Source organism: Terrapene carolina, unplaced genomic scaffold (genome assembly GCF_002925995.2).
Source record: "Terrapene carolina triunguis isolate 2854851 unplaced genomic scaffold, T_m_triunguis-2.0 Scaffold195, whole genome shotgun sequence".
In the NCBI taxonomy this organism is placed as follows: domain Eukaryota; kingdom Metazoa; phylum Chordata; order Testudines; family Emydidae; genus Terrapene; species Terrapene triunguis.
Genome location: NW_020664546.1, coordinates 1,909,693 through 1,936,746, shown reverse-complemented (window position 1 = coordinate 1,936,746; position 27,054 = coordinate 1,909,693). Strand labels below are relative to the sequence as shown.

The following is a 27,054-nucleotide window of genomic DNA, read 5'->3' as shown; positions in this document are numbered from 1 at the left end:
AGGGGGTGTTATGTTCTAGGAAAAAAAATTTCACCAGACAAAAGACATTATCTACATATATAGTATAAGTTTTAAACAAACAGTGTAATACTGTACACAGCAATAATGATTGTGAAGCTTGGTCAGAGGGTGGAAGAGGGTGGGATATTTCCCAGGGAATGCCTTGCTGCTAAATGACAAACTAGCACTCAGCTGAGCCCTCAAGGGTTAACACATCGTTGTTAATATAGACTCACATGCTACAAGGCAGCATGGACTGAGGCAGGAGGGGGGGGAAACACAATAGACACACCGCAGTGGCTGCAAACACTTCCCTGCGAAAACTGAATGTGATGATGAACCCACGCTATCCCACTGGAGCGTACCATTCCCTCCTCCGGATGGCGCATGCACGGCTGCACAGGCACCGATTTTCCAAAGACAGAGAGAGAGAGTGTGTGTGTCAGAGACGCGCATTGCCCCTTTAAGTAGGCAGACTCCACTTTAAGTATGCTGCCCCTTTAAGTAGATCAGCAAGTTCAGACACAGCAGCAGCTTCCAGCAAGCTCCCTCTGTGCTGAGCCCTGTCGTGTCCCCCACACTCTGTAGAGATGTGGTACAGGAGCGGAGGGGAGGGGGACACCCTGACATCAGCAACCCTCTTCTCCCCACCCCCCGCACAGCAAGCAGGGGGCTCCCGGGAGCAGCTCCAAGGCAGAAGGCAGGAGCAGCACAGCAGTGGGCGGAGGGACACCTGAACTACCCAGCAATTGATAGCCTGCTGGGTGCCTGCCCAGCCGCATACCTACTTACAGGGAACTTAGGGGAGCTGATAGGGTGGCTGCCGGCCCACCCTAGTTCCAAGCCCCCATGAGGACAGGCTGCTCTTCCAGAGAATCCTGCAAGCAGTGGACAAAGCAGGAGGCCAAGATGTTAAAAGGAAGCATTGCGCAACTTTAAACAAGCATGTTCTCTAATAGATCAGTGATGTAACAACAAAACAACATTAACGTTAAGTGAGGAGTTACTGTAGTTGGGATTATGTTGTCCAATGTGCATTACTTTGCATTTATCAACATTGAATTTCATCTGCCATTTTGTTGTCCAGTCACCCAGTTTTTAGATATCCTTTTGTAGCTCTTCAAAGTCTGCCTGGGACTTACCTATCTTGAGTATCATAGAATCATAGAAGATTAGGATTGGAAGAGAGCTCAGGAGATCATCTAGTCCAACCCCCTGCTCAAAGCAAGATCAACCCCAACTAAATCAAGCCGGGCCTTTGTCAAGTCGGGCCTTAAAAACCTCTAAGGATGCAGATTCCACCACCTCCCTAGATAACCCATTTCAGTGCTTCACCACCCTCCTAGTGAAATAATTTATCCTAATATCCAACCTAGACATCCCCCACTGCAACTTGAAACCATTGCTCCTTGTTTTGTCATCTGCCACCACTGAGAACAGCCTAGCTCCATAAGTTTTGTATCATCTGCAAATTTTGCCACCTCACTGTTTACCCCTTTTTCCAGATCATTTATGAATATGTTAAATAGGACTGGGCCCAATACAGACCCCTTGGGAATACCACTATTTACATCTCTCCATTCTGAAAACTGACCATTTATTCTTACCCTTTGTTTCCTATCTTTTAATCAGTTACCAATCCATGAGAGGACCTTCTCTCTTATCCCATGACAATTTACTTTGCTTAAGAGCCTTTGGTGAGGGACCTTGTCAAAGGCTTTCTGAAAATCTAAGTACACTATATTCATTGGATCCCCCTTGGCCACATGCTTGTTGACTCCCTCAAAGAATTCTAGTAGATTGGTCAGGCATGATTTCCCTTTACAAAAACCATGTTGACTCTTCCCCAACAAATTATGTTAATCTATGTGTCTGAAAATTTTGTTTTTTACTAGTTTCAACCAGTTTGCCTAGTACCAAAGTTAGACTTACTGGCCTGTAATTGCGAGGATCACCTCTGGAGCCCTGTTTAAAAATTGGCCTCACATTAGCTATCCTCCAGTCATTTGGTACAAAACCTGGTTTAAATGATAGATTAGAGACTACAGTTAGTAGTTCTGCAATTTCACATTTGAGTTCCTTCAAAACTCTTGGGTGAATACCATCTGGTCCTGGTTATTTATTACTGTTTAGTTTATCAATTTGTTCAAAAACCTCCTCTAATGACACCTCAATCTGGGACAGTTACTCAGATTTGTCACCTAAAAAGAATAGCTCAGGTTTGGGAATCTCCCTCACATCCTCAGCCGTGAAGACCTATGCAAAAAATTCATTTTGTTTCTCCGCAATGGCCTTATCGCCCTTGAGTGCTCCTTTAGCATCTCGATCTTCCAGTGGCCCCATTGGTTGTTTAGCAGGCTTCCTGTTTCTGATGTACTAGCAAAAATTTTTGCTATTACTTTTTGAGTCTTTGGCTAGCTGTTCTTCAAATTCTTTTTTGGCCTTCCTAATTATATTTTCACACTTCACTTGACAGACTTTATACTCCTTTCTATTTTCCTCACTAGGATTTAACTTCCACTGTTTAAAGGATGCCTTTTTGCCTCTCACTGCTTCTTTTACTTTGTTGTTTAGCCATGGTGGCCCTTTTTTGGTTCTCTTACTATGTTTTTTAATTTGGGGTATGTATTTAAGTTGAGCCTCTATTATGGTGTCTTTAAAAAGTTTCCATGCAGCTTGCAGAAATTTCACTTTTTGCGCTGTACCTTTTAATTTCTGTTTAACTAACTTCCTCATTTTTGTGTAGTCCACCTTTCTGAAATTAAATACTATAGTGTTGGGCTGCTGTGGAGTTTTCCCCACCAAAGGGATGTTAAACTTAATTATATTATGGTCACCAAGCGGTCCACCTATAGTCACCTCTTGGACCAGATTCTGTACTCCATTTAGGAATAAATCAAGAATTGCCTCTCCTCTGGTGGGTTCCAGGACTAGATGCTCCAAGAAGCAATAATTTAAGTTGTCAAGAAACTTTATCTCTGTATCCTGTCCTGAGGTGACATGTATCCAGTCAATATTGGGATAAATGAAATCCTCCATTAGTACTGAGTTTTTTATTTTAAAAGCCTCTCTAATCTCCTTGAGCATTTCACAGTCACTATCACCATCCTGGTCAGGTGGTCGGTAATATATCCCTACTGCTATATTTGTATTATCAGAGCATGGAATTACTATCCATAGAGATTCTACAGTACAGTTTGGTTCATTTAAGATTTTTACTTCATTTGATTCTATGCTTTCTTTCACATATAGTGCCACTCCCCCACCAACACGACCTGTTCTGTCCTTGCGATATATTTTGTACTCTGGTATTACTGTGTTCCCTTGATTAGCCTCATTCCACCAAGTTTCTGTGATGCCTATTATATCAATATCCTCATTTAATATGAAGCACTCTAGTTCACCCATCTTATTATTTAGACCTCTAGCATTTGTATATAAGCACTTTAAAAACTTGGCACTTTTTAGCTGTCTGCCATTACATGATGTAATTAAATGGGACTCTTTCATTGGACTGTTTCTCATCAGATCCTACATGTATTTTATCTTCCATCCTCTCCTCCTTACTAGGACATAGAGAATCTCCATTAATCGATCCTCCCCTAAGGGATGTCTCTGTCCGAACCACGTGCTCCTCTGCACCTGTTGGCTTTCCCCCAGCCCTTAGTTTAAAAACTGCTCTATGACCTTTTTAATTTTAAGTGCCAGCAATCTGGTTCCAGTTTGGTTTAGGTGGAGCCCATCCTTCCTGCATAGGCTCCCCCTTTCCCAAAAGTTTCCCCAGTTCCTAATAAATCAAAACCCCTCCTTCCTACAACATGGTCTCATCCATGCATTGAGACCCTGCAGTTCTGCCCGTCTACCTGGCCCTGCGTGTGGAACTGGAAGCATTTCAGAGAATGCGACCATGGAGGTCTTGGACTTCAATCTCTTACCTAGCAGCCTAAATTTGGCCTCCAGGACCTCTTTCCTATCCTTCCCTATGTCATTGGTACCTACATGTACCACGACCACCGGCTCCTCCCCAGCACTACACATAAGTCTATCTAGATGTCTCGAGAGATCCACAACTTTCGCACCAGGCAGGCAAGTCACCATGCGGTTCTCCCGGTCATCGCATACCCAGCTATCTATGTTTCTAATGATCGAAACGTCTATTACTAATACCTGTCTCTTCCTAATAACTGCAGTTCCCGCCCCCGGAGAGATATCCTCAGTGTGAGGATACCACAACATCATCTGGAAGGAGAGTCCCAACAATGTGATAATTTCCCTCTGCTCCAGTTGGATGTTCACCTTCCCTGAGACTTTCATCCTCCTCAACAACACAGAGACTGTCAGACCGGGAGTGGGACCATTCTACTGTGTCCTGGAAAGTCTCATCTATGTACCTCTCTGTCTCCCTTAGCCCTGCCCCCTGGTTAAGGGTTGATGGGTGCTAAAGGGCTTAGGGATCAAAGCCTCATTAAGAAGCTCTCAGTCTTGCCTAGCAGGCCGCAAGGCTCAGCACACGGTCCCCCAAACAAACAAACAGACCACACGGTATATTTCAGTCAAGCAGCAAGCACACCACAAACAAAAACACACACACTACAGACAACAAACTTACTCCAAGGGTCACATAATCACTCCTCCTTCACCTGGAGAACTCCCTCACAAAACTCCCCTTGTTAGCTGCTCCTGTTCACTAGCCAATTATGCAGATTCATTCATTCTGGCTAAAACTGGGCTGACAGCTGGAGTTACAGTGTTTCACATGCTTTATAGTTAAGAAATAACTGTGCAGTGATTATGCAAATGAGACATAATCACTCAGGGAAATACATCATTTGGAAAAACCTGTACACTTACACATCAGTAACTATATAGCATCTTGGCATTTTGACTGGTTGAGAAAACTATGTCAGTGTAATGGCTGGTACACTTAAAAGAAATGAAATATTTCCTCATAGGCAATGTTCCCTCTAATTTTTTCCATCCATGTGCAGAATGAATTTTGTTATGTGTAGCACTAATATGGAGGTAATGTGCAGATGTGCGCCACCAATACAAACAAACTCTGGAAATTTCCACCACATGCGTCTGACGAAGTGGTTATTCACCCACGAAAGCTTATGCTCCAATATGTCTGTTAGTCTATAAGGTGCCACAGGACTCTTTGTCGCTTTTTAAATAAACTAGATGTATCACACCAAAATGTGGCATACTGAAAACAACTATATAAATAAAACAAAGTCATGGCCATTAAGTGAAAGTATAAAAAATATGCACCAGAGGCCCAATATAACAACCTACTCCACTAGACCACTAAATCTTCAGGGAAAGCTGCTCTCAAAAAATAAGCATCTCCCAAAACACTAGCATGTTACGGACTTTTGCAGGTCACAAAACTATCCCTCTTGCGCATATTATCTGCACACATAGCTCACTCAGCTTTAAGATGCTAAACAAATCTATGAGTCAACTAGAAATAGTCATGCTCTCATCACAAACATTAATACAATATTTTCTAATACCGGAAAGGAGAGTAAAAGGCATTCACTCAGGCTTATACAATTTCTCTGGCATATCAACTCTTTGATTTGATTAATACTTCACACCCATAGAACAGTAAAAATAAGTAATAAAACAACACAGACAACAAACAAAACCACAGACAAACAAGTGACAACACTGAAAAAGGAAGGGAAGTAAAACATCAGGTGGTTGGTTATGGGTATTTTAAATTAGAGTTTAGGACCAACGCTGTGCAAGTGCAAGAGTCCTGTAGAAACAGGCAAAGTTCTCCTGGTTTCACATTGTGTGTCACCAATGAGTAGGCTCATTAAGTTTTTACAAGCCCCGGAGCACATTAACACATGGCTTTGGAGTTTGCAGATACCTGCTTCAAAAAGCTTGCAAATAAAGTCTTGATCCTACAAAACACCTAGCACCACACCTAGTGCTTGCTACTTATGAGTCAATGAGAGTACTCTGAAGAGACAGAACTATACCAAATAGCAAAGATCTGGCCTCCAACGATCTGGTTTCCAATACCTCTCCACAAACAAATTCTAAAACTTAATGGAAATCACTTGTCTGGACAAGTGATTTCCATTAAAGTTTTAGAATTTGTTTGGGGAGAGCAGTCTCTGCCCTGCCACCGCAGCCACCGAGCTGGGGCTGGGAAAAAGGGCCATCTCTCTGTGGCCACCACAGCCCTGCACGCTCCAAACTCCCCCCACCTCACCCCACTGCCCCCCCTATCTATCTCCCTATTCCCCGCAAGGCCATCACCTCACCTTACATGTGCGCCCTCTCCAGGGTCCAGGCACCTAATTAGTGGCACCACACCTGAGCGGCGCCACTAATTAGGTGCGCATCCCTTGATGCCCTCTTGTGTGGCCACCCAGTGTGTTCCCACCTTAGAGGGAACATAGCTCACAGGACCCTTGATCCTCTATATTGTAGCTGGATTTTAAAAGAATTAGATAATTTTATAATCAATAACGTATAGTGATGTGCCAAATAGAGCTAATCATCCTAGCTCTTGCTTTCACAGGTGTCAGGGAGGAATCTCCCACCAGTGTCCAGCCTGGTTCAAATATCCACATACTTTATGAAAATTCCTTAATTCTCCATGTCTCATTATCAAGCACCATAAGTGACAAATATAGTCGAAGTACAGAAGTCTCCCTACAGATTCTTGAAAGTGTTTCAGAAATAATTGTCTTAGCACACAGCTGTGGGAACACCTAAAGTGGAAGATGGTTCACCTTCATCTTTATGGCCAGGAATGACAGACTGCTTCTCTCAAACTCAAGTATCATTTTCACTGGACTATATACCCACCTCTCCCAGAACAAACTCCAAGTCGCTGAACTGCCTGTTTTCCCACAGTCTTCCATAATCTTCATGTAAAGTGCATTTTGGGTAACAAGAAAACTGAAATAAAAAAGATTTTAAACCTGTTATAGTTTATTTCAGTTTATCATGGGGGCACGCCAACAGCACCATGGCTAAGGTTGCCACTGGATTTCCACGTTGATGACATCTTAACTACAGCTCCAAAAACAAACTACAGAATGCCCTGATCAATCATATACACCAATGTATCCTCCTGCACGGTAGTGACTTTGTGAAGGAGGGAGTGGGTGGGGATCTGTTGTAGGAGGCAGGAAAGATATGCTCCCAAAACCCACAGGCTTCAAAATTTCAGTGCCAGGAGTATCACCTGTTTTCAGAACCTCTTTGCAGGGAACATAGATAGTGTTAGTGCCAGTAATCAGTGCCAGTAACCACTTTGGTGCAGAACACTTCTGGAAATGTCACGACTTTAAAAATCCCAAGAATGAGGGGTTTTTATAGTAACAAGATGCCGCTCTGCCAACTTGTGCATGCAGATTCCTAGATATACAACATACACATGCTTTTTCTGCCAGGAGGGACCACAATATATCACATACATACTCACACAGAAGAGAGTAACAGTGAGGGAACTGGCTACCTTCTGGGGCTTGCTGGCATGACGGGTAATACCAGGGAACACCAGAAGACAACAGCGAAGCTGGGAGGGCCATGCTCCAGAATGGGGAGGCTTCTCTATAGCCCCCTGCAGCCGTGGTGCTGCCGGCCTGCCTTCCTCCATGCTCCCTGTTGTGGCTTTAGTTTTAACCCTACCATGTAGGTGGCTGTGGGGGGGTCTAGGAGCATGCTCTGTGCAGTTGGCAAGTAGGAATTCCATGGGGATGGAGCACGCTCAGCAGCTGGGCCGAAGCATGCATAATGCACAGGGATGATCAGTGGGGTCAGACTATGCTTAATATAGGTGGAATGGTTTGGAGATTTTAGCAACAAACCTCTAACAAAGCTGAGCATGTGAAAATAGTAATCTTTAGAGGCTTATAACCCAGCCAAACCATCCCCCTGCCAAATTTCAAGTGCCTGCTCCAAAGCATGGAGGTGCTAGAGATCCTAGAAGAAACGGTTATAAAAAATGTTTAACATTGAAAAAGTGTTTGAACTGCTTTTGCTGAAACTTTTTTTAAAAAAAAAAAACAGCCTGAGGCAGAGACTAAGCATAGAAAATTTCAGCCTAAAAAGTTAAAGTTTAGGAACAATTAAGCAACTGAAAACAAGGGCTTATAATGGAAAATAGTAGGCATCCTTAACTGTAGGCATTGCTGCCTGCTCCATAACCCCACGAATCAGGTTAACAAATTACCTGGAATCTGTACATTTCTCCACTTCTAATGTTATTGTCCACTGTCCCACCAAAGATGTACATGGCATCTGAGATGACAGCTGCAGCATGGAAGAGTCTCCCACTTGGCAGCTGGGAAAACAAGCACAAAAAAGCTGAGGACTATTTAAGAGGTACCTTTTCAAACAAGAATTTGTCTGGGAAAAAGCAAAAATGAGAAAGGAAAAACAATATAATGTAAATGAATTAGCAACAAATGGCAGGCCCATCTGACAGATTCTAGGATTGCCTTGTTACTCTACAGCCTCCCTTCCTGCCACTTTTAATGACACCCCTTTTGTTAAACTTTTTAAATTATTAGTATTCTACATATGCAGGGATGTGTGTATTCTGTAGGTAAGAATGTTCTGCAGAATACTCCTGTTGCCAAAGAACTGAGCCTCAGAGCTAAGTTTCATTTTAAAAAACAAAGTACATTTCTATCCCTTATAGATACAGATAACTCTTCCAAATGTGAACAAAATATGAACTGTTTATTCTGCAAACTGACAGCTTGAAATAAAGGTGTAAATCAGTGGCTCAAACTTTTTTACTGGTGACCCCTTTCACATAGCAAGTCTCTGAGTGCGACCCCCCCTTATAAATTAAAAACACTTTTTTATATATTTAACACCATTATAAATACTGGAGGCAAAGCGAGGTTTGGGATGGAGGTTGACAGCTCATGACCCCCCATGTAATAACCTTGTGACCCCCTGTGGGGTCCCAACCCCCAGTTTGGTGTAAACTGACCTGTTTATGTCAGTGGGTGTTAACTCTGAACCCTAATTGTGACAATTTAAATGCAAACACTAACTCTCTCAAGTTGGTCATTGTAGCAGAATCATTCCACTAATGTGCCTGATCAAGCGATGCTGGACGCAGAGATGGATACTGTAAATAGGAGACAGTGGAGCAGCTGGTTGCTGTGAAGGAGAGTGATGGGGGAAGAAGCCCACCTTCCCCCTTCTCCAAAATGTCCAAGAGAATGACTGTGTTCAAGAGAATGTATCTATCCCTCACTGACTATTGGTCAAATCACATCCTATAGCTCCTGGGTTTCAACAACATCTGGCTGCCCCCCAAACTTCTATAATTCATAGGCTCTATGGACAGAAGGGATCACTATGGTCATCTAGTGAGTCTGATCTTCTGTATAGCAAAAGCTACAGAATTACATCCAGAGATTCCTGAATTAAGCCCAGAACTTCTGGTTGAGCTAAAATGTAGCACTGTGAAACAGACATCCAATTTAAAACTCTGAGTGATGGAGAACTTGCCACATCCCTCGGTAATTTGGTCCAACGATTAATTCCCCTCACTTTTAAACATTTGCTTCTTGTTTCCAGTTTCAACTAATCTAACTTCAGCTTCTAGACACCAGATCTTGTTATGTTTGTTAGATTAAAAAGCCCTCTGCCATCAGAAATCTTCTCATGTAGATACTGACAGACTGTGATCAAGTCACCTCTTAGCCTTCTCTTTGATAAACTTAATAGATTGAATTTCTTAAGTCTCTCACTGTAGGTAGGTTTTCCAAACCTCAAATTATATTTGTAGCTCTTTTCTCATCGCTTTCCAATTTCTCAACTTCCTTTTTGAAGTGCAGACACCAGAACTGGACACGGTACGCCAGTAATGGCATCATTAATGCTGAGTAAATGAATACCAAAGATAGTTCTACCTCCTCACTCCCGCTCGATATTCCCCTACACATACATCAAAGAACTGAATGAGTCCTTTTGCCACAGCACTGTACTGAGAACTCATGTTCAGCTGGTTATTCACCATGATCCTTAAATCTTTTTAAGAGTAATTGCTTTTGAAGATACTGTCTCTCATCCTATAATTGTGACTTACATTCTTTCTTCCTAGACATACAATCTTGCATTGGGATGAATTAAAAAAGTATGTTGATTGTTTATTGCCTGCTTACCAAGTGTTCCAGATCACTCTGTATATATGACCTATCCTCAACATTATTTATCACTCCACTAAACACTGTTTTCTGCAAACTTTGCAAGCAGTGATTTTAAATTTTCTTCCAGATCACTGATGAAGATCTATGAAACATACTGATAAAGCTAATTGAATAACACTGGTCCAAGACAAATTCTTGTTGGATCCTATTTGAAACACCCTCAATGAACAGATGAGGATTCTCCATTAACAATTTTGAGAACTATCTACAAACCAGTTTTTAATCCATTTAACATCTGTTATATTAAGTTTACATGGTACTCTTATTTTTCAATCAGTATGTCATGTGGAATTAAGTCAAACATCGTACAGAAGTCCACACACTTACCTTTATCAATCAAACTGTATATGTTATCAAAAGATACCAAGCTTGTTTGACAAGACCCATTTTTCAGGAAACCCTGTTGATTGACACTATTTAGGTTCCCATCCTTTACTGACTGACTCCTGTGTCAGCCGTTTCATTATGTTGTCTGGGAGCGAAGTCAGGCTAACTAGCATATAGTTACCCAGGTCATCACATTCACTCTTTTCAAATATAGGCACATTAGCTCCCCGCCCCCCCCCCAGTTCTAGAACTTCCCCAGTATTGCAAGATTTATTGCTCAAAGTAAAGACTGATGCAGTAGCAATCTCACTTATAAGTTGTTTTCTCTTAATTCTCTAGTTTAATTCCTTCCTGCATTGCCAGGTAACAAGGCTAATACCTTGAACAATCAATAGCTTTGTGTCCATTAGGGGCCAATGCCCAGATCCTCAGCCAATTTACACCAGGTCCCATTGGACCTCTTTCAATAACTGGGCCTACAAATTTACCTTAATTGTGAGCTCAATTGAGAGAATTGAATGAAAGTTCATAAAATGTTACAGTAGCCTATAACAACAAATGATAATGGCAAAAGGGGCAAAAGAGAGACAGTAAGACAGAATTAGTCCAAACAAAAAGAACAGGAGTACTTGTGGCACCTTAGAGACTAACAAATTAATAAATTTGTTAGTCTCTAAGGTGCCACAAGTACTCCTGTTCTTTTTGCGGATACAGACTAACACGGCTGCTACTCTGAATCCAAACAAAAAGGCCTCCTGATATAATTCAAGGACTGAGTTAAGAACGTACCTGGTAAACAAGAGATGTTTGGAACCAAAAATCAATGGACCAAAATTGGTGTGTTGGAAATTAGGCCTAAATGATAAACAAAATAATAAGGGGATGGGCTATTCCACTCATCACTCCCTTTCGAGGTCCTTAAAAGAGAAGACTTTTGGGAGGAAAGGGGGGCTGTCTAACAACTGTTGACTGAGAGATGGGAGGATAGGAAAGGTGTGAGTGCCATCATCATGGGTGTCACCCCCACTATCGCCTGGGACCTCAGGTTCCACTGTGACACTGTTGGGCCTTCATCATCCTACTTCTGAGAGATGTCCTAACCAGGCCGGGCCAGAAATTGGGAACCAGATGACATCACCACCTCCACCAGCTCCAGTTAAATCCCGAACGCCATTTGGGATGTGCGACCTTCTCAACACCACCTCTTGTGTGTCCTTTTCCTTCCCCACCTTATTTCTTCTCGTCCCTATCCTTGTCCTTCTGCCTAATGAGGTTGTATACTCTGCAGCACTGCTGTAAGCCTGTGACCAGAAAGAAGCAGATAAGCAATGCCCTAAACAGCCTGATGCTGGTACAAGTTGCCAGGTCTTGGAGTGTCCGATCAGACTGTGTACTGGACCTCTGTTTCTCCAGCACTGAGGTTGTAAATGTGAGTCAACCCCAGAGAGAGAAGCTGCATTTTCTATCTTTCTTGTTCTTTTCTCTCCCCTTTTGTGTGTGTTTGTCTTGTTTTGTCTTCAAGGAAAATGGGATCAGACTTTAAAAACAACAACACCTCCAGCCCATCTCAATTAACTTTTCTCTTCCCCCCAAAAAAGAACATTTATTGTCATCTTGTCCTTCTAAAGACTCTGCAGCGAAAGGGAATAAGGGATATTGATAAAATAAACGCCTTGCTGACATAGCCCTGTTTGTTACAGAATTAAGAAAAACTTCACTGAATTAGGTTTAATACCTTTGGGGTACATCGGATTAAAAATGCAATTGTGCTATGTGTTACTGTGAGATTGCATGTAATGCCTCTAGGGGGAGACAGATGCTAATGTAATTCTTCTGGTTATCAACTTTTTGAAGCTACCCTCAGGAGAGGTTTGCATATACTAGTTCAAACTGAATTCTCCTGGGACAAACGGACAAAGAAAGGAATGTGGATCAACAGCCTGATATTAAAGAGGCTCAAAGCATTCTTCCTGATCTAGGAAATGGGCAGGACCTCTGGTCCACACAAAGCCCCAATCCTTAGGGAACGGTTGGAAGGAGTGTTAGGAAAATGTAATGTAAATAGGGTAAAGAGTAAACAATAATAATCTTGCTTCTGGCCTTGCTTTTAATTTAAACAGGCTGAATAAGCAAGCAAAAAAAATGTATGTAAAAGCACAAGGCTGCACCACCACCACCACCATCCCCTCTCCCCCCCATTCACCCGCAAGCTAATAGCCTTGCCTTTCAGTAACAAAAGTAGATAAGGGGACCAAATCAAGCAAGGGTTGCTATGGTAACCAAGCGGCTGGAAGGTGTAAGAAAAACACAAAGTCTGCAAAAAAGTAACCATGGCCACAAGTAACTCCGCTCCTTACCCCTCCCACCAGGTACAAAAGAGGTGGTCTTAACCCCAAACCCAAGACCCAAGAAGAAGTGGGACCGCTAAGAAGAAGTGGGACCGCTAAACACTGAGGATGGAGTGGAGGTTAGATATTGGGCCATGCCTAGATTATCCTTAAACAAATACTTTGCCTCAGTATTTAATGAGGCTAATGAGGAGCTTAGGGATAATGGTAGGATGTCAAATGGCAATGAGGATATGGAGGTAGATATTACCACATCCCCGGCAGAAGCCAAACTTGAACAGCTTAATGGGACTAAATCGGGGGGCCCAGATAATCTTCATCCAAGAATATTAAAGGAACTGGCACATGAAATTGCAAGCCCATTAGCAAGAATTTTTAATGAATCAGTAAACTCAGGGGTTGTACCACACGACTGGAGAATTGCTAACATAGGTCCAATTTTTAAGAAAGGAAAAAAACGTGATCTGAGTAACTATAGGCCTGTTAGTTTGACATCTGTAGTATGCAAGGTCTTGGAAAAAATTTTGAAGGTGAAAGTAGTTAAGGATATTGAGGTCAATGGTAATTGGGACAAAATACAACATGGTTTTACAAAAGGTAGATCGTGCCAAACCAACCTGATCTCCTTCTTTGAGAAGGTAACAGATTTTTTAGACAAAGGAAATGCAGTGGATCTAATTTACCTCGATTTCAGTAAGGCATTTGATACGGTTCCACATGGGGAATTATTAGCTAAATTGGAAAAGATGGGGATCAATATGAAAACTGAAAGGTGGATAAGGAACTGATTAAAGGGGAGACTACAATGGGTCGTACTGAAAGGTGAACTGTCAGGCTGGAAGGAGGAACTAGTGGAGTTCCACAGGGATCGGTTTTGGGACCAATCTTATTTAATCTTTTTATTACTGACCTTGGCACAAAAAGTGGGAATGTGCTAATAAAGTTTGCGGATGACATAAAGCTGGGAGGTATTGCTAATACAGAGAAGGACCGGGATATCATACAGGAAGATCTGGATGACCTTGTAAACTGGAGTAATAGTAATAGGATGAAATTTAATAGTGAAAAGTGCAAGATCATGCATTTAGGGATTAATAACAAGAATTTTGGTTATAAATTGGGGACGCATCAGTTGGAAGTAACAGAGGAGGAGAAGGACCTCGGAGTATTGGTTGATCACAGGATGACTATGAGCTACAAGTATAATTAAGTTTGCCAAAAAGGGGAAGGGAGTGCGTCGGCATGCAGAGCTAGAAGTTAGGAGAAGATGGAGGTTCTATCGGCGTATAAAACAGTAGTTGGGGGAGGGGAAAAAACCCTCTATTGGTGCATAGAAATAGTCCAACTGGTGTAAAGTGCTTCAGAACACAGTTAAACTCTATTAGCATATAAAAATAAGCCTAACTGGGGTAAAGGGCTTCAAAATATGCTTGCTTGTTTAGCCCCAATAAACCCATCAAATTGCCTGCAAACTGGACTCTGAACTGTTATTTTCCACCAAACTCTGTCTGAAAATTAAAAAAGAAAGAAAGCTGAACCCCAGCCAATAAGGAATTGTCCTACTGAAGCCCCATGAACTGATGCTAGATCTGAGCTGAGGCTATTATGAACTTGTGACCACAAAAGGGATTTCTTTTCTTTGGCAATCACTCTGTTATTAGTCTCTGAAAAGAAGGCCAGAGAAGCTTGCTTAGGCAGCCTATCTTTTGCTGTGTATTCAGGGCAGACCCTGTCTTTCAGGGCAGACACAGTGAAGGCAACTGTTCAGCTTGGACAGAAACAGTGCACTCTCTATTTAAGAAAGGCACTCAGCCACTCACCATTCAGACCTCAGACTGCAGCATCTCTGAGTCCTTGTGAGCCAGGCTGTCCCCTCTGCCCTGCTCTGCGGAGACAGGGTACAGGGGGAGGGGGACACCCTGACATCAGCACCCTCCTCCCCCCCGCCCCACTCTGCACAGACATCAGGAGGGTCCCGGGAGTAGCTGCAGGACTGAGCAACGTGGTGGGAGGGGCACCTGAATACATGCTGCCGGCTGTGCATGCTCTGCTAATCAGCTGGGCAGCACTTGAACCTCTCCTGCACCACAACCCAAGCGCACAGTTTACAGGGAACACAGGTGCTGGGGCACCTAACTCCCAGAACATCCACAAACAGATCTTCGTCCTCCTTCTGCTACCACCCACCCTTAGAACAGGAAATGATGCACTACCCTGGGAACTGGAAACCATCTGTTCTATATTCACTTCTTCTATTAACTGATGTTAATAACGTTGTGCCCTTCACAACCCTTCTTATTGAAAAAGGCTTTATAGTTTACACAAGCTGGGAATAGAACTCTGCTCTCCATTCTCCACCAACCCCTCTTAGAAAGACTCTGCCAGGTCCTACCATGAGAATTGGGCTCAGACACTACAGTGATAAGCAGCAGTATAACCAGGTGCCAGCTCTTGCCAAAATTGCAGGCATTAGCTAAGAACTGACAGATTCATAACTGGAGACCAGACCCGTTCACCTGTATGTTAATTTTGCTCAAAACAGGTGTTAGTCTTATAAGAATGTATTTCGTGTTTAGACTCTAGGAAATGCTTCTAAGTTGCTGCATGCATTAATCTCATTTGCTATGTCTGTATTGCATGCTATAAGAAAATATGTAAGTTTTGCTTTATAACTTTGAAAATATTTGCTCTGAACTTGTGAACCCAGGCATGGGAATCATCCGCCAATCCATCCAGAAGGACTATCAAAATTTAAGTGAGCCATTATAAGACAAAAGCTTTGTTAACTGCCCTATCTACCCATGGAGAAGTATGTGCAAAAGGCCTGGTCTCATCCATCTGAATGCTGGAAGAGGAAATAAAAATTGTTGATGTGAAGATTTTTCATCTATTTGCTGTTTGAACTCTTACAGGGCCAGAGAAACCAAACTGAAGACGGAGTTCTCCAAGGGTTACCTCATGGGTCTGCCCTGAAAGACACTTTGAATTGACAGATCAAAACAACTCTGTTGCTCTTCTTAGGATTTAGATGGTAACTCATTTGTGTGTATATGTTAGCTTGCTTTAACCTGTAAAAAAACAGATAGTTTATTACAGGATTGGCCACAGATGTAGTCTTTGGTGTAAGAGCTAGGGTACCAATTGATCTAGGGTACCAATTGATTTAGGTTAAGTGACTAGTCTGTTGGGACTGTAAGCAATGTGCATATGGTGTGATTTTGGTGTAAATGTTACCACTAAGTCCAGTTTGTCTGGGAGGCAAGACAGCCGCGAGAGTCTAAGGGGACTGCCTGTGACTCCACGGTAAGACTGTTATAATGATCACGGACAGCGGACTCCAGAGAAATTACTAATGAACCCAGGAAGCTGAGTAGCAAATACCGCCTCCACGGCCGCCCCGGAACATGCATGGGGCATATGAAAAGCTTCTTCGGACGAGAGAGAGACGCTTTTCCCCGTGGCAGCTTAGGGTCTGGGGAGAGGAGGCGTGGGTGCGGGTGGCCCAGGGCTCCTCCAGGCAGGTTTGGGGGAGGCTCAGGGCTTTGGGGGAGGCTCAGGGCTTTGGCTGGCCGGGGCTCCTCCGGGGGGGGGGGGGGGGGGGGGGGGGGGGGGGGGGGGGGGGGGGGGGGAGGGGGCAGAGCCGGGGACTAGCCTGCCTGAAGGGGGGCTCCACCCACCATCCATGATAATAATCCAGAAGTTCACATTTGTTACTGGCTTGGTGAAATCTAATTATAGAACACCACCAGTTTGGGGTATCTGCCCTGTTTTTGACAGTCTGCCCTGAGGTAGGCACTCACATAGAATCATAGAAGATTAGCGTTGGAAGAGACCTCAGGAGGTCATCTAGACCAACCCCAACAAAATCATCCCAGCCAGGGCTTTGTCAAGCCGGGCCTTAAAAACCTCTAAGGATGGAGATATCACCACCTCCCTGAGGAACCCATTCCAGTGTTTCACCACCCTCCTAGTGAAATAGTTTTTCCTAATATCCAACCTAGACCTCCCCCACTGCAACTTGAGACCATTGCTCCTTGTTCTGTCATCTGCCACCACTGAGAAGAACCTAGCTCCATCCTCTTTGGAACCCCCCTTCAGGTAGTTGAAGGCTGCTATCAAATCCCCCCTCACTCTTCTCGTAAGCCACTCCAGACAGTGTGACAAGCATAAAAGTTTAAATCCAGGTCTAACTTGGAGCACTTTGCTGGTGTAGCTATGCTGGTATATTATATTGGCAAAGCGCTGCTACATGAAAACAGCTTATACCAGCAAAACTGTGCTTATGGCAGTATAGCTTATTCCAGCCCACTCCCTGAAGAGGCAACAGTGCAGTTTCACTGGTATAACTGTGTCTACAATATGGGCTTTTAAAAGTGCAGCTCTGTTAGGCCAAGATCACAAATCTACACATCCTGACCAACACAGCTAAGCCAGCAAAAGTTTGTAGTGCAGACCTGGTCTAAAAGATACATTTGCTGCCTGTAAAAGGGGGCTACTCCTGTATAGGGAACCCACTACTTAGTGTGATATATGTCCTCCTGTAGTGGTTGGTCTCAAAAGGTAACAGCTGTCTCCACTCTCCTTTGACCAGCTAATGTAATTATACCTTATGCTTAGTGGTCCCCAAACTTTTGAGGGTCGTGCCCCTCCTTATCCCGGTCCATGCCCCCTGCCCCCTCCCCAGGGCCAGAAGCAAGGCAGGCTGCAGGGGAATGCGGACAGCGGCATGGGGGCCAAAGCTAGGAGTGGCTCTGGGGACGGGAGCAGGGCTAGGGCCAGAGTCATGGCCAGGGGCTGAGGCTGGGGGCTGGGACAGGACCAAGAGTGAAGCTGCAGTGCCAAGATAGGGGCCGAGGCCAGGTGTGGAGCTGAGAGCTGGGGGCAGGGTGGGGCTGGGTGCGCCCCACAGTTTGGAGACCTCTGCTTTAACTTAAGTGCTCTGAACTGCAGTGCAGTGGTTTAGCATTCAAACCCTTTAGTCTGTGTACAATTGAGGCTGGGGAATTCTACACATAGTAGAATTCTTCTGAAAAAAAAAAAACCCCCAAGCAATTAAATACAAAAACAATATTAAAATAAAGTTATTTTAGGTTGCAAAGTTAAGAAATGCCAGATTTAAGATTGCTGTCCTCTTGTGTATATGTATTATGATACAATATTTAATTATGCATGCTCTGTTTCATATACTGTGGAAAAATATTATTTCATCACATAATTAAAGACTGTATCATAATGCATATGCACAAATATGGGCAACATTAATTCTGGCATCTCCAAACTTTTGAGTCTTGATTTTGCAGCTGAGTAAAATCCTATTAGCATAATATTTTGTGTGCAATGGCACAGAAAACACATTCGCCTTGTTGGCAGATGATCTCCTATCAGATCTGTCAGCAGCCTTTGGTACCATTAGCCATGGAATGTTTGGAATGTTGTTGACTTGATCTGACCATGATGGATGGAATCCCATTTGAATGACTCCATCTTTCCTCTAGGAAAATCCCAGAGGGTAGTTTTCTTGACTGTTCACCTACCTCAATGGCCCTCCTGTGTGGGATATTGCAAGGTTCTATTGTCACTCCTCTCATTCAAAGTGCACAGGGGGCTGATATGTGAAGTTGCAGCACCATCAGCATGGTGGCACCTGTCAGCTCTAGGTCTCATTTTCACCCAATCTAATCAGTGTGATCTTCCTCACTTAGTGCCTGAGCCTGACCGAGATAGGGATCTGGATGAAACAGTGACTGAAGTTCCATCCAGGTATAGCACATTGATCTTGGTAGTTCAGGAGAAGCCTCTAGAGGAGATGGCTGCTGTAATCCTTGCTCCATCTGTTGAAGTTGTTTGCCTGCTTAATGTCAATCAGATTTACAATCTGGAGTTCCTTTAGCTCTTGGTTGTGACTTTTGCTCTCAGATGCAGACTTCCACAGTCATCTTTGCCTTTTTATCTCCAGGATGGATTATAGCTATACCCTGCTGTGGCTACCCTGAACATCTGCATAATTCAGCTACTGTAGAATGCAGCAATGCTTTTACTTTTGGGTGCTTCTTGTGAAGAGAACAAACTTCACATGTGCTATCTAGACTATACTAGTTACCAATTCTCTCCATGGTGCTGATCAAGGTACTGATTTGATGTATAAAACCCTGTACAGATTTGGGTTCTGCCTACATTCAATATAGCCTCTCTCTCCATGAGCCATCCACGCAGTTGAGATTACAGTCGTGTTTTGACAACTATAAAAAGAATGTAAGCATTCAAAAGATGTTATAATAAACTATAACAACAAATGTTGATGGAAAAAAGTACAAAAAAGAAACAAAATAACTAAATTGGTCTAAACAAAGAAGCCAAATTAATAAGATTCAAAGACTGTTTTAAAATTATGCTTATAAAAATAAAAGGACATAGAGCTAGAAGTTAATGAGCCAAAATTGGTATGTAAGATATATGAGGTAATTGGTGGACAAAATAATCGGGGGAGGGGGGTGTATTTCACTCCCTTTATGGGTCCTTAAAAAAGGTGTTGTGAAGAAAGTATGAAAGAACAAAAAGGAAGGACAGACAGAGGCTACTGGAGCAAGGTTCACCATCATGGCTGCCACCCCCATTGTTTCCTGGGACCTTGGGCCTTCACCTTCCTGATCCTGAGAGGTGACCAGAAGAGGCCAGAGAGAGAGGGACCTAGATGACATCACTACCCCTACTGGCTCCAGTTGAATCCCAAACACCTCCTGCAATGACAGTTACCATCTTTGAGACTGTCAAATGGGGCAGCAGGGGGGGGGGGGGGGAAGAAAGAGTGGATTTCTTCTAAAACAGTCTCCAGCTAAAGGGAAAAGTGGATGTTGTTAAAATAAAAGCCTTACTTAATACTTTACAGTTCAAAGGCTTTAACTGTTTTTCCTTCTTTTCTGTAACTTTAATAAAAGGTTAAAAGGTGTGGCAAAGTACCTTCTTCTCCTCAGCAGGCTCAGTCCTTTTTAGCAGTGGAGACACAGGCTTGGGCAAGGCAAATCCTTGCAGGTAGCACAGGGTTTGGCTATTCCTTTTCTCAGTCAGCCCCTTGTGCTTGTTTATCTTCCCTTCTGGGGACAGAGTGCAGCTTTCCTTGCAGGAAGGGTTCAGAGCCTTGCTGCTCCTAACTTACTGGCAGCTTCCCTAGTTCTCTCCCCCCCTTCCATGCTGGGGAGGGTTTAAAAAGGTCCCAAGCAGTTGGAGCCAGCTGAACCTAATTAGTTCCCTAGTAACCCCTTGCCCAGCTGAACCTTATTTCCCCATGGTTCTTTCTCTTCAGTGGCTTGGGAGAGGCCTTTTTAACCCCCTGGGACTGATTACTACCCCCTTTGTAGCTGTTTGTCCTGGGTTTGCCACAAAGGTTTAATAGTATGTTTGCCATGGGACTGAGCAGGCTGAAGTCTCCATATGCCAAACCCCAGACCTTGTTTAACACTATTTAATGTTACACAGTAACTGGATTATGTTAACACTTTTGGCCCATTTATTCCATCTAAATTAATACAACAATCCCCACATTTGAATTCGATGGGTTGAAAGGTAGAGCATCCATGCGTGTTAAAATCAATGTAGTTAAACCTGTTCAGATCTCCAGGTGGAGGCACTTAATTTGATTTAAACCTAGTTTACATCATTTAGCTGAAGTTAATGCCTTAAGTATTTAAAGTGAACCAATATAAATCAGGGTTAAATTCAATTGAGAGCATCCATGCAGGAGTTTGCACTGGTTTCACTACAGTGATTTAAAACATGTGCAGAGAAAAGCCATTTAAGCTTCTAAATTCATTGTTTAGAACTGAGAAGCAAAATGGATCAAGTTAGTTTTCAAGGAAAAAGCTGAAAAGAGAAAATGGAAAGGCCTAGTTCTCTCTCTACTGGAGTAGAATTTAGTTTGCAGTATTTTGTTTTTCACGTGCACTGTAGTTACCTCAGAGTCTGCTGTGGGCTGTTGTTTAACTGTTGTTATGCCGAAATCTAAACCAAATACATCTCGAGATTTTTTTAAACCACGTTCTTCTGAGGAGAAGGAAGGAGCTTCTTCTGGGGCAGCTACCCTCTCAGCAACTTCTGGATGGGCCACCTGGTTACAAGATTTAAAAATAACAATGTGTAAAAGTATAGATGGGATGCATGAAAAGCTGGACGAAGACCAGGAGTCCTTCTATGGCTGAGGGTCTGAAATGTCAGGCTCATACATACAAAACTTTTAAAATCAGCCTATTGACAACAATATAGTCCTATTCCAGGCCTATTAGCTTTTTATCAACAAATAATATTTATTCTTCATTTGCTCTCTGCGATGACAGAGCTACCTCATGATTAGAATTTCAAACATTTAATGCCAGATCCACAAAGGTATTTATGCTCCTTTCTGCATCTTTAGGCACAATTTAGGCATCACTGTGACATTCTCAAAACACCGTGCAGTTGCCGCCAAACACCAAGGTATCTATGTGACGTTATGAGTGTAATATAATAGCTCATTGCAAGATGACAGGGCCAGAAAGAGTTAATTAACTCACAGACTGACTTGACCTATGGCCCAACTTTAAAGACTGGTGAGGAAGATATGTAAATGAATAGAGCTTTGAAATGCAAGTCTGCATTGTTAGAGATAGAAGGGGAAATGTTTGCTCAGGTCTTGTGATGTAAGCAAACAAGTCTTGTCTATTACTATAGCTTTGATTCAAAGATCAAAAAAGGAGTATTACCATTTGGAAAGATACTTGAGTGAAATAGTATTATTGTCTATATGTCTCTCTGAAGGTTGTGGTAACCTATATCTGAACTGTTTAATGGATAAATTACCCTGTGCTATTAAGCCTATTGTTTTCTCAGACCAAAAGGCTGCTGGAAATGTATAAGAACCTTAGGACACGATCCTACTTCATCTCAGATCTGCTTTGGGTTTCAAGAGGGGGAAATCTTAAGCCACAAGGATTGAGATCCCCAGTCATTGACTGGAGCCACCCTGAATATGGACATTGGACTATAACCTATGGACTATATCTAAAAGGACTTTTGGCAACTACAAGATCACCTCTGCTATGTATCTGAACCTCAAGAATTGAATTCAAGTCTGTATGTATATTGATCTTTTAACCAACTCTCTCTCTTACCTTTTCTAATAAATTTTAGCTTAGTTAATAAGAATTGGCTATAAGCGTGTATTTTGGGTAAGATCTAAGTTATAATTGGACCTGGGTATGTGGCTGATCCTTTGGGATTGGAAGAACCTTTTCTTTTATATGACGAGATAAGATTTTCAGTAATCATCATCATATCTGACATGTGCGTCTGGACGGAGGCCTGAGGCTGGGTACTTTAAGGGAACTGCGTTGTTTGGACTTCTAAGTAACCAGTGAGGTACTATAGAAGCTGTTTTGTGCTGGCTTTGTAAATCTAAGTATTGGAATATCCACCAGCTTCTGGGGTTTGGCTGCCCCGTTTTGTTTGCAGTTCACCCTGAGTGATCTCAGTTGGCTCCCATGGGCAGCACCATCACAGACTAACAGCTTGTCTACACTACCGCTAAAATCGATGTAACTTCCTTGCTCAGGGGTGTGAAAAAGCCACCCTCCTGAGTGACGTAAGTTACATCAACTTAAAGTGGTGTCCACACCATGCTATGTCAGCAGGAGATGTTCTCTCACCAACATAGCTTCCGCCTCTCGTTGAGGTTGAGTAATTACATTGCCGGGAGAGGGCTCTCCTGCCGACATAGCGCATCTTCATCAGGCACACTATATCGGCACAGCTGCATTGATGCAGCAGCGCTGATGTAGCGCTACCAGTAGTGAAGACATGCCCTAAGTTTCTGCCAGGCAGCACTGACAAAGCTCCAGCTGGAGCCCTAGGGGCCCCAAAGTAGGATTCCCAAACTAGGCAGGGGAGTGTCTATCTCCCCAGTGGAGCCCATTCCCATTGGTGTGCTCTGAACACACTAACGACCTAAGAAAAAGACAACTAGGTGTGAGCAAGTCAAGAATTTTTCTACAGATGTGTTTGTGTGTCTTCCCCGCTGGTTAGGGAGCTCATGCAGGATCTGGGAGACCCAAGTTCAAATCTCTCTTTGCCTCATTTGGAGCAGGAATTTGGAGCAGGTCGCCTACATCAGTGCCTAACCACCATGCTGCTGGATATTCTGAGACAGGTGTCTCTCATTCTCTCCAGTTGGAGCTGCTACACTTTCTGTACATAATTAAATATGCATTGGGACACAGAGAGAAAGACTGTTCCTGGGGCAGGAGCCTTCTTTGTGTTGTTAATACAGTGCCTGGCCCAATGATGTCCTGGTCCATGACCAGGACTCCTCAGGCGCTACAGTAATGCAATAACAACAACACAGCCTAATGAGTAGGGCACTCACAAAGCATGTCAGTGAGCCAGGTTCACCTCCCTACTCTATAAAAGTGGAACAGCATCAATAGGAATGATTGAGAGAAACCTCCCAAGACTACCCAATAGCCTGGTGGTTATGGCACTCACCAGCTATGTGGGTTTAACCCCCTGATGCATACAAGACAGAGCAGGGATTTGAACTTCGGCCTCCCACATCCCATATGCCCTACTAAGCAGGCTATTGGGTAGTCAGGGTACACCTGTGTATGCTCCTTCTCTCTTCTCCTGTCCCTGAAAGGAAGAGCTGGGTTTTGGACTTCAGGACATGGGCTGCCATAGCAGCTGATCTGCTTAGGTGACTAACTTCAGGAGAGGGCTCACAGTGGAGGGATGGCCCAGATCCTCAAAGATATTTAGATGCCTAACTCCCATTGAAATCAATGAGAGGTAAGCACCTAAACACCTCTGAGGAGTTGGCCTAAAGTGCCTACCTCTGACCCATGGGGCCTAAAAACCCTTGAGGCTCTGGGCCTAAGTCCTGCCCTTCTCCTCTGCATTTCACTCCTGGGTAGCTTAGGCTGCTCCCTGCCCGGTATGCTGGCTTCTGAGGCTCCCTACCTTAGGCGCATAACTCTCCCTGTCCGTTGTTTGGGGAGCTTGGGAACCTAACTCGAGACTGATGACTCCACTAGAGCAGCAATTCTCAAACTACGGGACAGGCCTCTAGGGAGGAACAGGCATGTGTCAAGGGAGGTGCGAGCTGTGTGCTTTTTCTGTTGTTGTTGAAGAGCTCTGGCTGTCAGCCCTGGGTGCCTGGGGCTTGTGTAGAAGGGCTGTGAACACCTGGGAGGCAGGGATAAAGGAGCAGCTGGAGCCCTGCTTGGGCTTGGGGTCCCCTTCCCTCATCCCCAATCTCTCACCCGGAGGCAGTGGAACTCCAGCTATCAGCCCCTCAGTGGCAGCAGCAGTGCAGAAGTAAGGCTGGCAATGGGGTGCTATGTCTGCTATTGTCTGCTGATATTGACACTTTTCACATTGCCACCCTTACTTCTGTGCTGCTGCTGGTGCAGTGCTGCCTTCAGAGCTGGGCACCCAGCCAGCAGCCACTGCTCTCTGCTCTGCCTTCAGAGCAGGGTGGCAGTATATGTACGGGGGGGGGGGGGGGGGAGCATGTAAACAACTACAGACACAAAGAAGGGAGGCCCTATCAAATATATTTGAGAACCACTGCACTAGCCAGCCTAGGGGTTAGGTGTTGTAACTCCTAAGTACCTCTGTGGATCGGAGCCTTAGATTTTGTTGCTTTACATCCTCTGCCCATTGTTCTGCATGACCAAACTGAGGGCTTCATTTAAAGTATGCAGCCGTAACCTGGAGAATAAACAGAGTGGGTAGGAAGGTGATATTTGTCAGACATTTTGATTGTTTGGGCCAAATTCTCCCCTGCACCATGATCTGCTTAGTGTTTTTGAGAGTGGGAGCAGGCCACCAAGGAGTTGGTAGTGGTAGTGTCCTGCTTTGAGCAGGGGATTGGACTAGATGACCTCCTGTGGTCTCTTCCAACCCTAATATTCTATGATTCCTGATATACACGGTGGCTTGGAGCAGGTGAAACTGTTCTAACTTTAGTCAAGCTGGCTATGTTTGCAGATGACACTAAACTGGGAGGAGTGGTAGATACACTGGAAGGTAGGGATAGGATACAGAGGGACCTAGACAAATTAGAGGATTGGGACAAAAGAAATCTGATGAGGTTCAACAAGGACAAGTGCAGAGTCCTGCACTTAGGACGGAAGAATCCCATGCACTGGTATAGACTAGGGACCAAGTGGCTAGGCAGCAGTTCTGCAGAAAAGGACCTAGAGGTTACAGTGGACGAGAAGTTGGATATGAGTCAACAGTGTGCCCTTGTTGCCAAGAAGGCTAACGCCATTTTGGGCTGTATAAGTAGGGGCATTGCCAGCAGATTGAGGGACGTGATCATTCTCCTCTATTCGGCATTGGTGAGGCGTCATCTGGAGTACTGTGTCCAGTTTTGGGCCCCACACTACAAGAAGGATTTGGAAAAATTGGAAAGAGTCCAGCGGGGCTGGAGCACATGACTTATGAGGAGAGGCTGAGGGAACTGGGATTGTTTAGTCTGCAGAAGAGAAGAATGAGGGGGGATTTGATAGCTGCTTTCACCTCCCTGAAAGGGGGTTCCAAAGAGGATGGATCTAGACTGTTCTCAGTGGTAGCAGATGACAGAACAAGGAGTAATGGTCTCAAGTTGCAGTGGGGGAGATTTAGGTTGGATATTAGGAAAAACTTTTTCACTAGGAGGGTGGTGAAGCACTGGAATGGGTTACCTAGGGAGGTGGTGGAATCTCCTTCCTTAGAGGTTTTTAAGGTCAGGCTTGAGGAAGCCCTGGCTGGGATGATTTAGTTGGGGATTGGTCCTGCTTTGAGCAGGGGGTTGGACTAGATGACCTCCTGAGGTCCCTTCCAACCCTGATAGTCTATGTTCCCCCAAGAGACCATTCTGTAGTTGAAAACTAGTGAAGAGCAGCAGTCTTCCACCCGATGTGCCCCTAAACCACATCTTATGCCATGGTACATGGCGGGGTAGTTGATGTAGCAGCTGATTATGCCAGCTTTCTGCCAGATGTGCATCACCCTCCCTCACCCCAGGCCAACTCTCAGCTGGCCCCAGCAATGGCCAGATTGCAACTCCTTTGCAGTTCTTGCAAAAGCTCTGATTCCAGGAGGAGTATAGGGCTATTTGACTGTCTTCTCATTTCTCTTTTTCAGCAACCTTTTAGAGTGAGATTATATTTTCTATGAAGAACTGGTATTAGTTAGACTATTATCTCATGCTTTGCCTGGCTGTTATGTTGGTTTCAATATTTTTATATTATACATATAAGACCATAAGGACGGACATACTGGGTCAGACCAAAGGTCCATCTAGCCCAGCATTCTGTCTTCGGACAATGGCCAATGCCAGGTGCCCCAGACGGAATGAACAGAACAGGTAATCATCAAGTGATCCATCCCTTGTCGTTCATTCCCAGCTTCTGGCAAACAGAGGCTAGGGACACCATCCCTGCCCATCCTGGCTAATAGCCATTGATGGACCTATCCTCCATGAACTTAACTAGCTCTTTTTTTAGCCCTGTTATAGTCTTGGCCTTCACAACACCCTCTGGCAAGGAGTACCACAGGTTGACTGTGCATTTGTGTGAAAAAATACTTCCTTTTGTTTGTTTTAAACCTGCTGCCTATTAATTTCATTTGGTGACCCCTAGTCCGTGTGTTATAAGGAGTAAATAACACTTCCTTATTTATTTTCTCCACTAGATACTGAAATTATTTCATTTAGCAATTGTGGGGAAATAGAACAGGTGGGCCTTCTTTTTGATAGCCAGAGCTTTGAATCTGTGGGCCCCAAATAAACCCTCCAACAGAGATCTGTTATGCTGATGGCCTTTACACAGAGTAGGGCAGGCCTAAAGCTTGAACTAGACTAAACTGCACAGTTTTCTGCCAAACTCGGTCAAGGGTCATGTCCAGAGGAGGGGCAAGGAGGGAAAGAATAAAAAGCCCCAGCAGCAGCACTAATGAAATATGTTCATGGCTGATGAAATATAATAACCGCTTGTGTGAAGCAATAGGTAACTTTAGCTAAAATGCAAACTGACTCATGCAGCTTCTCCTTTGGGTCATCTGTGACCCACTCCGTGATTCCAGCTATCTGCAAAAATAGCCAATCATAGATCCTCTTTAGGCGTCCCATGGAAACCCCCCCCCCTTAATCTTTAACCAAAAGACCCCGG

General features: G+C 43.9%; 1 protein-coding gene across 5 annotated transcripts in view; it reads right to left on the bottom strand.

The window, feature by feature from the left end:
* Nucleotides 1-27,054, bottom strand: part of LZTR1 (leucine zipper like transcription regulator 1) — a 243,911-nt gene that overhangs the window by 92,296 nt on the left and 124,561 nt on the right. For all 5 annotated transcript variants that reach the window (XM_026655098.2, XM_026655095.2, XM_026655096.2 and 2 more), the window contains exons 10-12: nucleotides 20,826-20,978; nucleotides 8,204-8,314; nucleotides 6,832-6,924 (exon numbers count right to left, since the gene is read on the bottom strand). In XM_026655098.2, coding sequence (XP_026510883.1) covers nucleotides 6,832-6,924; nucleotides 8,204-8,314; nucleotides 20,826-20,978 — 357 coding nt within the window. The remainder of the gene's footprint in view (nucleotides 1-6,831; nucleotides 6,925-8,203; nucleotides 8,315-20,825; nucleotides 20,979-27,054) is intronic.